The sequence below is a fragment of the Drosophila ficusphila genome, unplaced genomic scaffold, assembly GCF_018152265.1.
Source record: "Drosophila ficusphila isolate 14025-0441.05 unplaced genomic scaffold, ASM1815226v1 contig_286, whole genome shotgun sequence".
Classification (NCBI taxonomy): domain Eukaryota; kingdom Metazoa; phylum Arthropoda; class Insecta; order Diptera; family Drosophilidae; genus Drosophila; species Drosophila ficusphila.
Window position 1 is genome coordinate 7,266,934 of NW_025064189.1, and position 13,488 is coordinate 7,280,421.

General features: G+C 45.3%; 1 protein-coding gene across 1 annotated transcript in view; it reads right to left on the minus strand.

The window, feature by feature from the left end:
* The window catches only part of LOC108100129 (protein bric-a-brac 1), a 60,590-nt gene extending 50,383 nt beyond the window's left edge, over positions 1 to 10,207 (minus strand). Inside the window, exon 1 of the mRNA XM_043207773.1 lies at positions 8,014 to 10,207. Within this exon, the coding sequence (XP_043063708.1) occupies positions 8,014 to 9,573 (1,560 nt within the window). The 5' untranslated portion in view covers positions 9,574 to 10,207. The remainder of the gene's footprint in view (positions 1 to 8,013) is intronic.
* Between the last annotated feature and the right edge of the window lie 3,281 nt (positions 10,208 to 13,488).

The following is a 13,488-nucleotide window of genomic DNA, read 5'->3' on the forward strand; positions in this document are numbered from 1 at the left end:
TACAGATACCCATACATGGACAAGCACGCCAGCTGTCGCACCGAAACAAAACATCAACAACAACAACAACAATAATTAAAGAAAGCGCACAAGGTGTGAAAATACATGTCATAAGATACAAATGTATCTAATTGAATGAAAGCGACGTAGCGAGCGATTTCCTCTAAACACGCAGCCGCAGCTCACTGCCCATTCGCCACCCCCTCGGCCCGTTCGACCCCCCCTAATGCCCCTCTGGGGCCACCTTAACCCCCCGATGCCCCACCCCCGCTGTTAGTAGAGCGTGCGAATGAATCGCATCTCGGTATCCGTATTGTGTGAACGACGCGAACGAAGCGTGCGGCCAACGCGTCAAAGTCAAAGTCGACGGCACTGCGAATTTTGATTTCCTCCTTTTCGGTGGGTTCCCAATGCCAGCAGGGTATATTGGCTATATTGTTGGCTAAAAACTAGAAAATAATTGATTGTGTTTCTGATTATTAGATCACCGTAATTGGAACTACCATTTTGTTTCAGAGATGCTTTAATTATTTAATCGAAACCTGCTGCCCTCTATTCTTTAAGAAATATGAGTTGCAACTAATGATCATCATTAGTTCCTTTTCCTAAGATCAGAAAAAGCAATCCCCAATCTCCCAAAAATATTTCCATAATTTCTTTTACCTCTCTGAAAAATATGACTTCGAATCACTTATCAATTATAGCAATAAACCACATTTTATTACTTCTTGTTCGATTAAACCATTTACCCTATATTAGCTGATCTTTCTTCAAGTCATATTTTGGGGTCTCACAAAAATCTTATCAAGAAATAATTTCTGGAAAATTATTTCAATACGTTTTACTGCCCCTTTAGTACTACTTGTGTTATCAGTGCTATCAGTTATTCATATTTTATGGCTAGTTGGTCAATTTTAACATTTACCAAAGATTAATTGATCCTTTTCTTCAAGTCATTTTGATAAAAGCTGCTTATCAATTTTATGACATTATTTTTATTGGTTTAATGATGAAATTAAATTTTATGTTTCTTCAATTATTGCTGAAGTTAAAACATTTCTAGATATATCTTCTTTAATATAAATTTTATTGTAAAAAGAAAGTTATATATTTCGGTTGCTCTTTCTTCTTACGAATCCAGAAACTCTGTATCTTTTGGTTACAGTTTTTATCAGGTTTCTGTCTGATTTTAAAGGAGTGTATCGTAAGATCGGTTCTGGATTTTTTCGGCCTCTGCCTACCGCTTCTGGCGCTGTGTGTGAGCTTTCGTGTTGCGGCAGGTTATGGCCCGCCACAAGCACACTTTGGCACACACACAGCGCGTCACTCAGTCAGCCGCAGATACAAAACAGCGAACGGCGGACACAATGGCCAAAAGCGAGGTGCGACGCGTCGTCAGCAGCTGTTGAGGATGATGACGACGACGAAGGCGACGGCGACGGCAACGATGACGATGACACGGGCATGACGATGACGAGGGCGACCGCAAGTATCTGAGCGGTTGAGTATCTCGGTGCCCCGGTGCCGCAGCACCCGAGGAGGAGTATCTTTCAGTCGTCTTAAGTGGGCTAATCGCCGGAGGCAACCACCTGAAAACCCTCCGCCTTCCGCCCACCGCCTCCCGCCGCCGCCTTTCCTAATCAATCAGCGTGTGCACTTCAGCCAACTTCTTGGGTTACCCAATCTGCGCACTATCTTATCGATGCATTGCCGGAATGACGGGTCGAAATTTGAAATTCCATCGATTTCTGATGACAATCACGTGCGTGCTCTATAAATAAATAAAGAATAACAACAAAAAAAAAAAAAAAAAAAAGAAACCAGCCAGCCGGCCGCGCAATTATTGTAAATAAATAAATGCAATTATAAAAATTGCCGATGCCGCCGTTGACTCAGTTGTCTTTTAATAAATTACAAAACGAAAACAAACTGCACAAAAAAATATGTATCCGCCTGCCTCTGTCCGCTCGACTGCATTTTTAATTAATTTATTTTCGTTCGATATAAAATTGCGAGGGGCTGAGGAGCAGAGGGGCGGAAAAGGGGAAGTGGGGAAGAGGAGGGGCGGTCTTGCACAAAGACAAAAGCCAAGACAAACTTGTATCTTCCAGATACACATGATATTTGTGCCTCCTTCGAACGGCAACTGCTGATGAAGCCGATCTTTGTTGTCGGCCACGCGGACTGCCATTTATTTATTTATTTAATACTTTTTCGTATTGTGTGCCTCTCGCTTGGCTGTGCGTTTGATTAATCGGCCGCTCATTGTAAATATTTGTCTTTAGTTTGTTGCCGGGGACCTCGAGTTTATCCTCCGCCTCCTCGAACGAGAAGGAGACTTTGCTTTTCAACTCCTCGAGATTTTTGCTTTGTGTGTTTTTTTTCTTTGCCAAGGGAGTTGGGCGCGGCCCGCTTCGTCTTTTTGAACATATATTTAAAATGCAAAAAGGAAAAATGGCAACGGGATTAAGGCATTCACACCCGGGCGGGATCTAATCCGGGCTCATCAATAATTGATTGAGAGCCTGCATTTCCATTATGGCTTATAGAAACGGCGGAGTGCATGCCCCACATCAATTAGAGGCGATCTCCCGCTCTCGCTAAATCGCCGGTCTCCTCCATCATTTATGCACTTACCGCTCCTTTCTCCTCTGCATGTCCTTTTCGCTTATTTTACAATGTTAATACACGGGAAAAAATACTTTTAATTTGATTATCAGATAGTAAAATGCTGGGAACAAAGAAAACCTTTTGTATTGTTAAAACGAAATGAACAATATTTTAAATATTCAAAGGAAAACCCCTGAATATTTTATTGAATCTTAAAACTTCTTTCTGCTTGAAGTATTTTCCACATATTTTTTCCCAGTGTAACAGCTCCATTCCACTCGCTAATCCTGACCGCACCTTCTTCTTTGCCACACTCCATCAAGAATGTATCTCTGCAGAGCAGCCGCTCCCTCGCAGCAACTTTGTTATATTTTATACGGTAATTTATAATAAGTTTTTTTCACGCACCTTTCCAGAGCCTCCCCGCCACATTTTCCCCCTCCCCCGACCCCCGCACTTCAAAGAGCGAGAATCCAGAATCCAGAATCGAGAATCGGGGGGAAATCGGGGAGCAGGAGTAAGACACTCAGCAGGCCACAAGTTCCCCAGATGTATTTGAGTTTCAGCGCAGTCTGGGTCTGACTTACAACTAATGCAATATAATAAATTTATACAGGGTTACAAATAAATGTGGGCAGACCTCTCCAAGTGCCTCTCTACGGTGTGTGTGTGTGCCAGTGAGTTGAAAAATAAATAAATAAATATTTTTAGAAGGATACATGAGATTGAAAAGGCGACCCGCTCCTATTTCACGTTTCCTGCTTTCGGTGTGTGTTGTTTTGCCTTACGATGATGCCTCAGAGGGGGGCTTTTCGGGGTTATTTATCAGCATAAATTATTTATGCCGCATTACGGGCATAAAAATAAATAAAATAAATGAAGCCGGCCAACTAAATCCGATTAGAAAATGCCCAAGGAGGCCCGCCAGTAATGGGCTACAAGATACAAACACACACACGCACACACAGATAACACCGAGTCCATAGATACAAATTTATTTTTATAGATTAATCAACGAATTACTTGTGCAGCTGTTGCCGCAATCCCATTTCCCATTTTCATTTCCACATCGTATACGATTTATTTGGCTTAGCCATAAAAAAGAAAATTTTCCGCCAAGTATTTGAAAATATAAACATTAAAATCGCCGTTATGGCCTCATCGTATTTAATTAAATGTTTATGCCAAGCATTTAAACTAAATCGAGCAGGGCCAATTCGGCATTCGGAATTCGGAATTTGTACGTCTGCTTTTCAGCTCTTTATGTGTAAGATGCTGTAAAAACTACTTGGGGAGTACTTGAATGGCCCGCTTTTGTGTATTCTCCATGTGGGGATCGCCTCGGTTCGGTTTGGTTCGTTTCGGTTTTTGGGATCGGTGGGTGCGCATATATAAAATATGACTGAATAATATAAAACAGAAGGCGATACATCAAAGCGGATTATACAATTTATTCTTGCTTTTATTTCTCGGTCGGGGATTCGTTTTCATTTGTGTTCTTTGGCTTTCGGGTTTGTTTGCCTGTTCTGAAAATATATTCTTCATTTTTATTTTATTTATTTACTTTCCACGAAGATGTTGTAAACAAAAGAAAATATAAAATGTTCAAAAGATAGATGCAACAGATGCAGCTGGCTGAACAAAAAAAAAATACAAAACACGCTGGGCCACGTAATAAATTGTATTATTTATATTATCTTATATAATGCAACCCCCGATGTTAGCCACGGGAATCCGGGGAACGCAAAAGTATCTCGCAGATACCGAGACACCGAGATACAGCGGAAGCCGTGAGCTCTTTCGTCTGAGAGTGACGAGTGTAATGACTTTTGTCGATTGGGTTAAGTGGCTTGTTGGCTTCCTTTGCCCACAGACACTCACTCACTTCGAGATGCGAGATTCCTTTTTCGAGCTGTGCATCTTTTTCAATTTTTATGCACGCCACTCGCTCCCTTTTCCTGATTCCTCACCTTTTTTCCTGTGTTTCGCTCAAGTAGTTTGAATGTGGCACGTTTAGCTGCTGCTTCCCCTCCCCTGCGGTAATTTGTCTGCAGCGTTTTTTTTTTTTTTTTCATTTTTGTGGCAGTGGCGGGCTGCAGTTTTTGCCGGCTGGAGAAAAGGTAAGCGACACACGCTAATCATGAGTGTGAGATTCTCGCAGATTCTCTCCCTTTTTCTCCGGCATCTCTGCCCCTTTCTCCCTGCGGTTTGGCCCTCATCTGCGGACTAATTGAGTGGGAAAGTGGCTAGGAAATCGAAAGGGAAAGGGAAAGGGAAAAGGCTGCGGGATGTGGAATTGATTACAATCAGAATATTGTATCTCAATTGTAATCTTTATTTTCGGGAGGGTTATTTCTCATGGGAATGTGAATCTTTTTAAAATTATTGTAGGAAATTTTAAGTTAAAAAATAATATATAGTATATTATTCTTAACCCCTACCTTTTTATATAAATTGTTCTTTTGAAATTACAAACTCAAGAGCAATGTATTTCCCCCCAAATGAGTTTCAGTCGTCTTATTGCGCCTAATAAAAACTTCCTCTGCGCCCACGCTCTGCAAAAAGTTCAGTGAACCGATCGAGAAGCCGGAGAGGAAACCAATAATAATATACAACCTCTAATGATGCACACTCGCACACACAATCTAAATGCGCTGGCAATAAAATATGAAAAACCGAAGAACAAAAAAGTGCGTAAGGGAGAAAAAATGATTTTTAACAAAGGCGAAGGCAGACAAATAAAAGTGCAATTAATCACCAGAAAGCGAACAACCAGACGGCCAGAACTGAGAGCTGAGAATCAAGACCCCTGGACCACGGCGACTGACACTTATCGGCTTTATCTGCTTATGGGAAGGGGAAGAAAAGGAGGTATAAAATCGGAGGTGCATTCACACAAACATATAAAAATATAAAGGGAAAGGAATTATAAATATTAAAGAAGTTGGCCGAGGATGCTGCCTGTCAATATTTGATTTTTATATATGGCAGTGGCTTGATGCGATCCGATCGCCGCGCTGCCACCAAAAATGCATCAGTTTTTAATAATAAATGAAATGTGTGAATAAACGTTGGGCAATTTTGTAGGAAGGGGGAAATGGGGAGAACAATCGGAAAGGCAAACAGCAGGAAAGCATAAACACGGCCGGCAACACTAATACCCAGGCAAACAAACAAAGATGCAGATACAGATGCCGCAGTGGACTCAGATTCAGATGCAGATGCAGGCGGAGATGCAGATGCATTTTCCAAAGAATTTCTAAGCACATAAAAAGCAAAGCAAACGGTCAGTTGGGAAAATATTTAAAAAAGCATAAAACAAAATATTTATTGAAAAGAGACGCTAACGAGCCAACGCGCCTTGCAACGCCGCGGCGATGGGGCAAACAAACGGCTTCAAAAATCGAACACATGAGCGGGCTAATGCACGCGGCTATATTCATATATATATGGCCGGGCCGGCTATTTGATTAATGCACTCGAAAGCGACAATAAACACGGAACATGGCCGAGAATCGGAGGGAATATCGTAAGGAGTCTTGCTGGGATTTCTTCTGACTGCACACAAACAAATATCGCATTCCGATTGATCTCGGAACTCTCGGCAAAATGGACATGGAACCGGGACTGCGAATGCGAATGCGGCTGTGAATGGAACTCCATCGCCGGAGATCTCGGGTTCTTGAGTGAACAACGTCGTCGACGTCTATTGGATAAATAAATACAAATTTTTATTAAAGTGCGAATTCTGCGGTGAGCTCAGTGCTAATGCAGTCGAACTCGAACCGGTCGTAGAGTTTGTCCCCCCGAAAGGAGTTTTGCTTCCCCCTCAGCGATCTTAACTGACAGAAAATATTGTATCACTTGTACTCCCCACAAATTATTAATATAATTATAGTAGATATTCCTTTTAAAAGTAATGACAAAAACCTTTCGATTTATCTTAGACTTGCTTTTAATTTTTCTAAAATTTATTACTTTTTAATGAAGCCACGGAGTTCAGCAGTAAAGTAATAAACAAAATCTTTTGATTGATCACCAACAGTTTCACTATGAGGATCATAAATTTAACACATTTAAAAAACTGTTCTTCTTAATAACATATTAAAAAATTGTTTAAATGGTCAAATATATTAGGAATGAGGGTTTTTTGAAAAAAACAAAATATACATATGTACAAATCATATGATCCCCATATTTTCACTGTGCAGATATCTTTCGCCGTTGGCCTAATTGAAGCACACTTAGGGAACCACAACAAGTCACAAAATGCTCTATAGATCGAAATCAACCGCAGGCCACAAGAATTTCAATCACCTCCTGGTCACCGAGGCAGCGTTCCAGTGACTGCTCCCCAAGAGCCCGAGAATTGGGGGATCTGACCACCTCGGAATGGGGGAAAATATCTGGAACAAATCTCCGCGGGGGAAAAGAGAGGGCGCGGAGAGCGAACAATGGACGACGTGGAGCACGTGAATGCTGTCAATCATTCCAGGGAGTGGGCACAATGGAGGTGGGGAGGGGGCTCAAAATCTGTGGGACTGGAGCTCCACATTCCGCGCTGTGACGTCACGACACGAGGCGAAATGCCGCCGGCAGAATTCGCTGCCGAAGATTGGGGATCGCCGAAAGGCGCGCGAATCGTGAATCAAAACAAACCAAGCGAAATGATCGGAGAGAGCAAGTGGAAGAGATACGTTCAATAAATGGAGCCTATGAGCGGGAGAAAAGCAGCGCTGCAACAGAGCAGTTGCAGCGCAGTAGCAGCAGAAGAGAGGGGACCCCCATGATCTTACACTCTCTTTGATGAAATGTTCTTGAGAAACTGAAGAGTGTTCGGAAAGAGTTAACTCTCTTAAGCCTTTAAAATTGTTTAAAAAATTTGATAGATAAATTCATAATCAAAATTTTCATAAATTGAAACTGTTAACTTTTAGCTTAAGTCCCATAAAGTAAATCATTTCAGCAAATTGTTGTTTATGACATTAAGTCATTTCGTATGGCATTGAAATTAAGTTTCATGTTAGAGTATCACAAATTTTTTTAATTTTTTTGAGGTATGACATGTGAATTTATAATCTTTAAGAAACTTATAATGCGTTTCAGGTTTTCTCAATTAGTTTTTGGTTAAGTGTAAATGGTAATATTAACATTACAATTTTTTCAAGAATATATTTGAGCTTCTTTAAGTTGATTCTAAGTGACCAACTACATAAAGACTTTTTGATTTTGATATCTTAACTAAGATCCTGTTGCTCGAACCTAACCATTTTTTTTTAATTTATCTAAGATAAAGATATATCATTAAGTTTACTGTGTTTGTTTTTTGAAATATCGAAAGGATCACAGTTTGGAGTTGATATCTTTTTGAATTTTATACATAAGTATCTGTAGTTCACTCACCCTTTCTTCCTCTCGAATCATCTCGGCGATTCCCGGCTTGATCTCCATGTCATCGGCCAGCGACGATCCTCCGCCCGCGCCCACTCCCCCGCCTCCTCCGACTCCTACTCCGCCCACGCCCCCGCCGCCCACTCCGCCGCCGTGGTGGTGCGGCGGTGGGGGCGGGAGGCGTGGCTCGGCGGGCGGCCCCTGGCCCAGGCCGCTCAGCTCCATGGCGGCGGCCATGGCGGCAGCGGGTCCAAGGGGAAACCGCGAGTCTCCGGCGGGCGAGGGCGGATGGTGGGGCGTGCCCGAGGCCTGGGCGGGATGGGGGGCGGGCGGGGCGTGGTGGTGCGGATGCAGGGGCAGCGGCAACGGATGCTGGGCCTGCTGCTGCTGCTGCTGTGGCTGCTGCTGGGGACTCTGCGAGTGCGGACGCGAGGATCGGGATAGAGGTCCTGGCGTGGCGGCCGGCGAGGGCATGTCCAGAGCGTGGATGGCGGTCTCCAATCGCCGGGCGGCACTGGCCACGCCCACAGCGGAGGCGCCACTCAACGGTGGCTTCGGTGGCGGCGTCATCAGCGAACAGTCCCGCTGCCGCTCGCGCTCCTTCTGCTCCAGTTCCATCCGCTCGGCGGCTATCAGGCTGCTCAGCGGACTGGGCGGTGCGGGCGGATTGAAGATCGTGTCGGCGGAGGGCCACCGCCTCTTGCGCACGTTCCTGCCCTGCTGCCGCTCCAGCGGAGAGAGTCGCAGCTCGGCGGGATCCCAGTCGGTGCGCAGCTTCTTCTCCGGCTGCATGAAGGCCAGCAGCTCCTCGGCCTCCCGCTCGTTCTCGGTCCTCGAAGTGGAGGAGGTGCCCTCCTTGGGGGAGGTGACCCTTTCCGAGGAGGCCGCTGCCGCCGCCGCCGTGGCCGCCTCCATGTGGGTCACGTCCGCCAGGCCGCGCACCTTCAGCATCTCGGCGATGCGGAGGAGCGGACCGATCTGGTCCTGGCTCACGTTGATCTCGCCGCGGTACATGAACTCCACGATGGCCTTGAGGTCGCACCAGTTGACGTCCCGCATGATCACGATGGGGTGCTGGCAGGGCGTCTCGGCCAGCAGCGTTTGGAAGTAGGGCGAGCAGGCGGAGAGGACCATCTTGTGGGCCTTCATGGAGCGGCCGTCGCAGGCCAGCGTCACGTCCACGAAGCACTCGTTCTGGAGCAGCTGGTCGAAGATGGTGGTCAGGTTGGTCTGGTAGTTGTTCCATCGCAGGCAGAACTGCTGCGACGTGGAGCTGGGCGACGCCGCCGAGGAGCTCCTGCCCTGCGGCGAGCTCACTGGTGAGGATCCTCCACCTCCAGCTAACCCTCCTCCTCCGCCACCTCCTCCTGCTCCACCTCCTGTTTCCTTATCCTCATCCTTCGAAGCCACTCCACTTGGAGAAGTGCGATCCTCGCTCTTCGTGCGCTTCTCCTCCTGCTGAGCGGGCGAACTGCGATTGCTCTTCGGGGAGCCCGATCCCGATCCTTTGCGCTGCCTCGGATTAACGGTTTCCTGCTCGGACGCCTTCGTTTCCGCCTGCGCCGACGCCATTTTGTCTACAGCTGATCGTTGATCGTTCAACGGTTAACGGTTAACGTATAACGGTAGACGGTAAGCGTAATACGTATAACGCGTTTCGTAACGCGGCTCGCTCTTCACATAGCGTTTGATTTCTTCAAAAGAATTCAAAAAACCGCGACAATTACGACGCTCAACTGAGAGTGGGCATGTACATGTGAGTATCTGTGTGTGGGTGTCTGTGTGTCGCTGTGTTAATGTGTAAGTGTGTTTTACGTATTCGTTACGTTACGCGCACTACGTGGCCATTTGGCAATTAGCCCGTCTCGTTCTTTCAATTCAGTTCCGTTCAGTTCAGTTCGTTTCGTTACGTTACGCTTCGTGTGTCCAGAGTTTTGGTTTATAGTGTGTTCAGTTCAGTTCAGTTCAGTGGCGTTCCGTGTTCTCTGTGTTCTGTGTGTTCTATGGCCAACAAACAGGGCCAAAAGTCTTCTCAGCACGAGCGTCTGAATTAGACTGAAATCGTTTTGCACATTTTGATACGGAAAAACTCAAAACAAACTTAACACACGACGACGACGATGGCCCACGACGCCTCGGTGCGGAAAACTGAGGGTCGCCGAGGGGCTATGACTGTGGCTCGATGGCTCGATGGCTGGATGGCTCTTTGCCTCGATGTTTCGATGGGCTATATGGCTCGTTGGCTCGCTGGCTCACTGGCTATATGGCTGGCTATATGTGGCAACGGGCACGCTGATGTTGCAGGCAACTGCCACTGCCGCTGCCGCTGCCTTTTTGTAGTTGTTTCTCTCAGGCGGCGGCGACTGTGAGTTCGCGACGAAGTTGCGAATAGTTCGCGAACTGCTCTGCCGGCGTTGCGAAAGGCGAAAGGAAAATGCGGCGCCGCTGAGAACTGAGAACAGCGAACTGCGAACGGCGAACGGAAAACTGAATGCCGAGGCAGCGAGGCGGCAGCGAGGCAGCAATGCAGAGACTTCGACTGAGGCAGCGTGGCAGAGGCGGCAGAGTCGGCTGACAAACGGCTGAAATCGGCGAGCTGTAGGCGCCAAAAAACGCCGGCTAACGGCACAACAACGTTGTTGCCACATTCCTTTGCTCCTGCGCTGCGTTTTGGCTCTCCTCGAGCTCAAAATCGCAATCGGCTGTCGGGCCGAGTCCTTCGTCCTGCCACTCGTACTCGCACTCGCACTCACAATCGTCCTCGTTCTCGGCCTCTCGCCGTTGCAACCCCCAAAAATTTTTGGCGCTTTGGCGCTGCACAACTACCATTGCGTAAAAAGGATGCGTCGCTGCAAGTGGAAAGTGGAAAGTGGGAAATTGGCAAGTGTGCGTGCGTGAGGAAACGGAAGTTGCCCCGAAAATGCAGCGAAGAGCGAGCTTAGGCCTAATATTTTTCGGAGGCGCTGGGCAGGAGAGGGTGGGGCCATGCCCCACCGACCAATACCCCCGGTTCGAATACGAGGAGCACATTGCGGGGGGGCGGGGGGAGTGGGCTTAGCAAGTGGGAAAATATGGTTGATATCGGCAGCGCTTTTGCCGGTAACTTGAATGTGCATTGCAAGTATTCAAGATAATTGAAAGGAATTGAAATAAATAAAGATATTTATGGGTCATTATATTCCAATAAATACATAAATATATTTTATGAAATTATATGTATATTTAAAAAAATAAATATTAATATCTTAATACACGAATATTTCTTAGACAATATTTTAATAATTATTTACAAGATTGATCATAAATTAGGAAAAGATTTATGATAGTGATCATTAGGCAATCTTCTCTTTCGAACCCTTTACTCTTTATCTATTTCCTTCACACGCATTTCTCGCCGAACTGAGGAATAAAACTCGGTTGAAAGATGCTTCATTAATTAGTTCCGTTTGTTGGGGCCACCCTTTCCCCGCACCCACGAAACCCCCCGCCATAACCCAACGAAAAACTCTCTTTGCCCGTCGCTCTCAGTGGCAGAGAAGTCGGCGTCTCAGTCGACGGCGCCGTCGTTCGTGCATTGTAAACAAATGCTTAGGCGAAAAACAAGATGTGCGGCGAATTTGACGACTCGTGCTCTTTCTCTCGCGAGAGGGACGGCAACAAGCGGACTCTTTGGCGACTAAGAGACGTTTCTCTTTCTTTTGCCTGCACCTGCAGTTTTCCACTGTTTTTCTTCATTTTTCTCGCTCTTGTGGCAGGGGGGAGGGGGTTTCTTTGGGGGTAAGGGGTTAAAAAGGCGGAGGGCGGGGCACTATCGCTTGAGACTGGTCAGCCTCGATTTTGCGCCTCTGTGTGCGAATTCCCCCTATTCGTGTGTGTTTGTGGGCATTTTGATTATTTTGTTTTTGCCTTGCGCATTTATAATATGCATAAAATAACGAAAAAAATACAAATCTAGCGAAAATAAAATTCGCACAAGAGCGAGTGAGACGAAGCTATAGCCACCTTCAAGGTGAGCGAGCGAGAGGGGGAGAGACAGGTAGAGGTACCCCAGCCAGTCATAAATTATGCATAATTTTTTTCGTGACTGGCAAATGGCGGCTGCTTTTTCAGTTGGTTACATTGTAATAAACATCGGCCATGAATCGCCGCGAAAAAAAAGGGGGAACAAAATACGCGATCGACAGGTATTTCAATCGATCAAGTTGCTCAGTATTCAGTATTCACCTGGCAACTGTGAATGAGATTTTTAATGCCTTTTATTCAGCCATTTCCGTTGTGTTAATGCCTCCAAAGTGATACTTTTGCTTATTAATGGCCAGCCTTCAAAATAGTTATGAGGAATTGTACTATTATATTTTTTTATTATCCGGTGTCTTTATATTTGTGTGAATTTTGGTTATTAACAAATTTAACGATTCGATTTCCTTTGCAAAAATTGGTTGAAGATATTTTTGTATTTTTATGAAGACATTTTGCATTTGTATATCGCATATTACTCATCTACATATTTCATCCAATTTTTATTTTAAACTATTTACATGTTCTTCTATTCAAAAACCTTTAATTATTTCCGAATTTGTTTGGTTTATAGCAACCAGTGAATTGCAGCAAACAAAATTTGGATCAAACGCAGAAACACGAAAATGCATCACGCATTCTCTAAGTTGTTTGTTGCCGGTCAGGGACAGGGGAAATGGGGGAAAAGCGGGCACTGGGAAACGGAAAATGGGAAATGGCTGGTAGGCTCGCGACTGCAGAACGCGTTTATACGAAAATTTATGTATTTAACTGGTGACGACGACGCTGACGAGCAAAACGATGACGCGGACGCGAAAGGACATCGGAGATGTGGACGCGGGACGCAGGCGGCAGGATCAGGGGATAGAAAACGGCGGAGGACGTGGGCACTGGATGTGGATGACCAAAAAAGCGACGAAAGCCTCTGCGAAAGGCCGAAAGTGGGTGGTTTTGGGTGGAAGTGGGGGGTTGTGGGGGGTGGAGTTCGTGTGTGCGGGGAAAGATGACAACATTTGAGCCAAACAGACAAAGTTGCGGAAGGGGTGAGAGGTCGTCGTCTGACCCACACACATGAGTGAACGAACAAGCAAACAAACAAATAAAACGGTTGCCATGAGTGTGATTGCACTGCCCAAAATATCTGTTAAAAGCAGCAAAAGAATCTCCGCCAAAATCATCGAGTAAAACCAATTGCTTTCTATTTTTTTTTTAGTACAAAACGGGTTTTTTTTCAATAAAGTCTACAAGAATCTCTTATCTTTGTCAAAAAACTCACGTCTTCATTTGTTATCTGAACTAAAACAGGTAACATGTCAAATTATCGATGTTTTTGTTTTGAATCAATTGGGGATTTGCCCAGATAGAAGATAGAACCGAAAGGTTCCGAAATCAATTAATTTTAAACAATGCAGCCACAAGAAGAGACAACTTAGGTAATTGGATGAAAGCTTTTTGTTTTTATTATTTTAA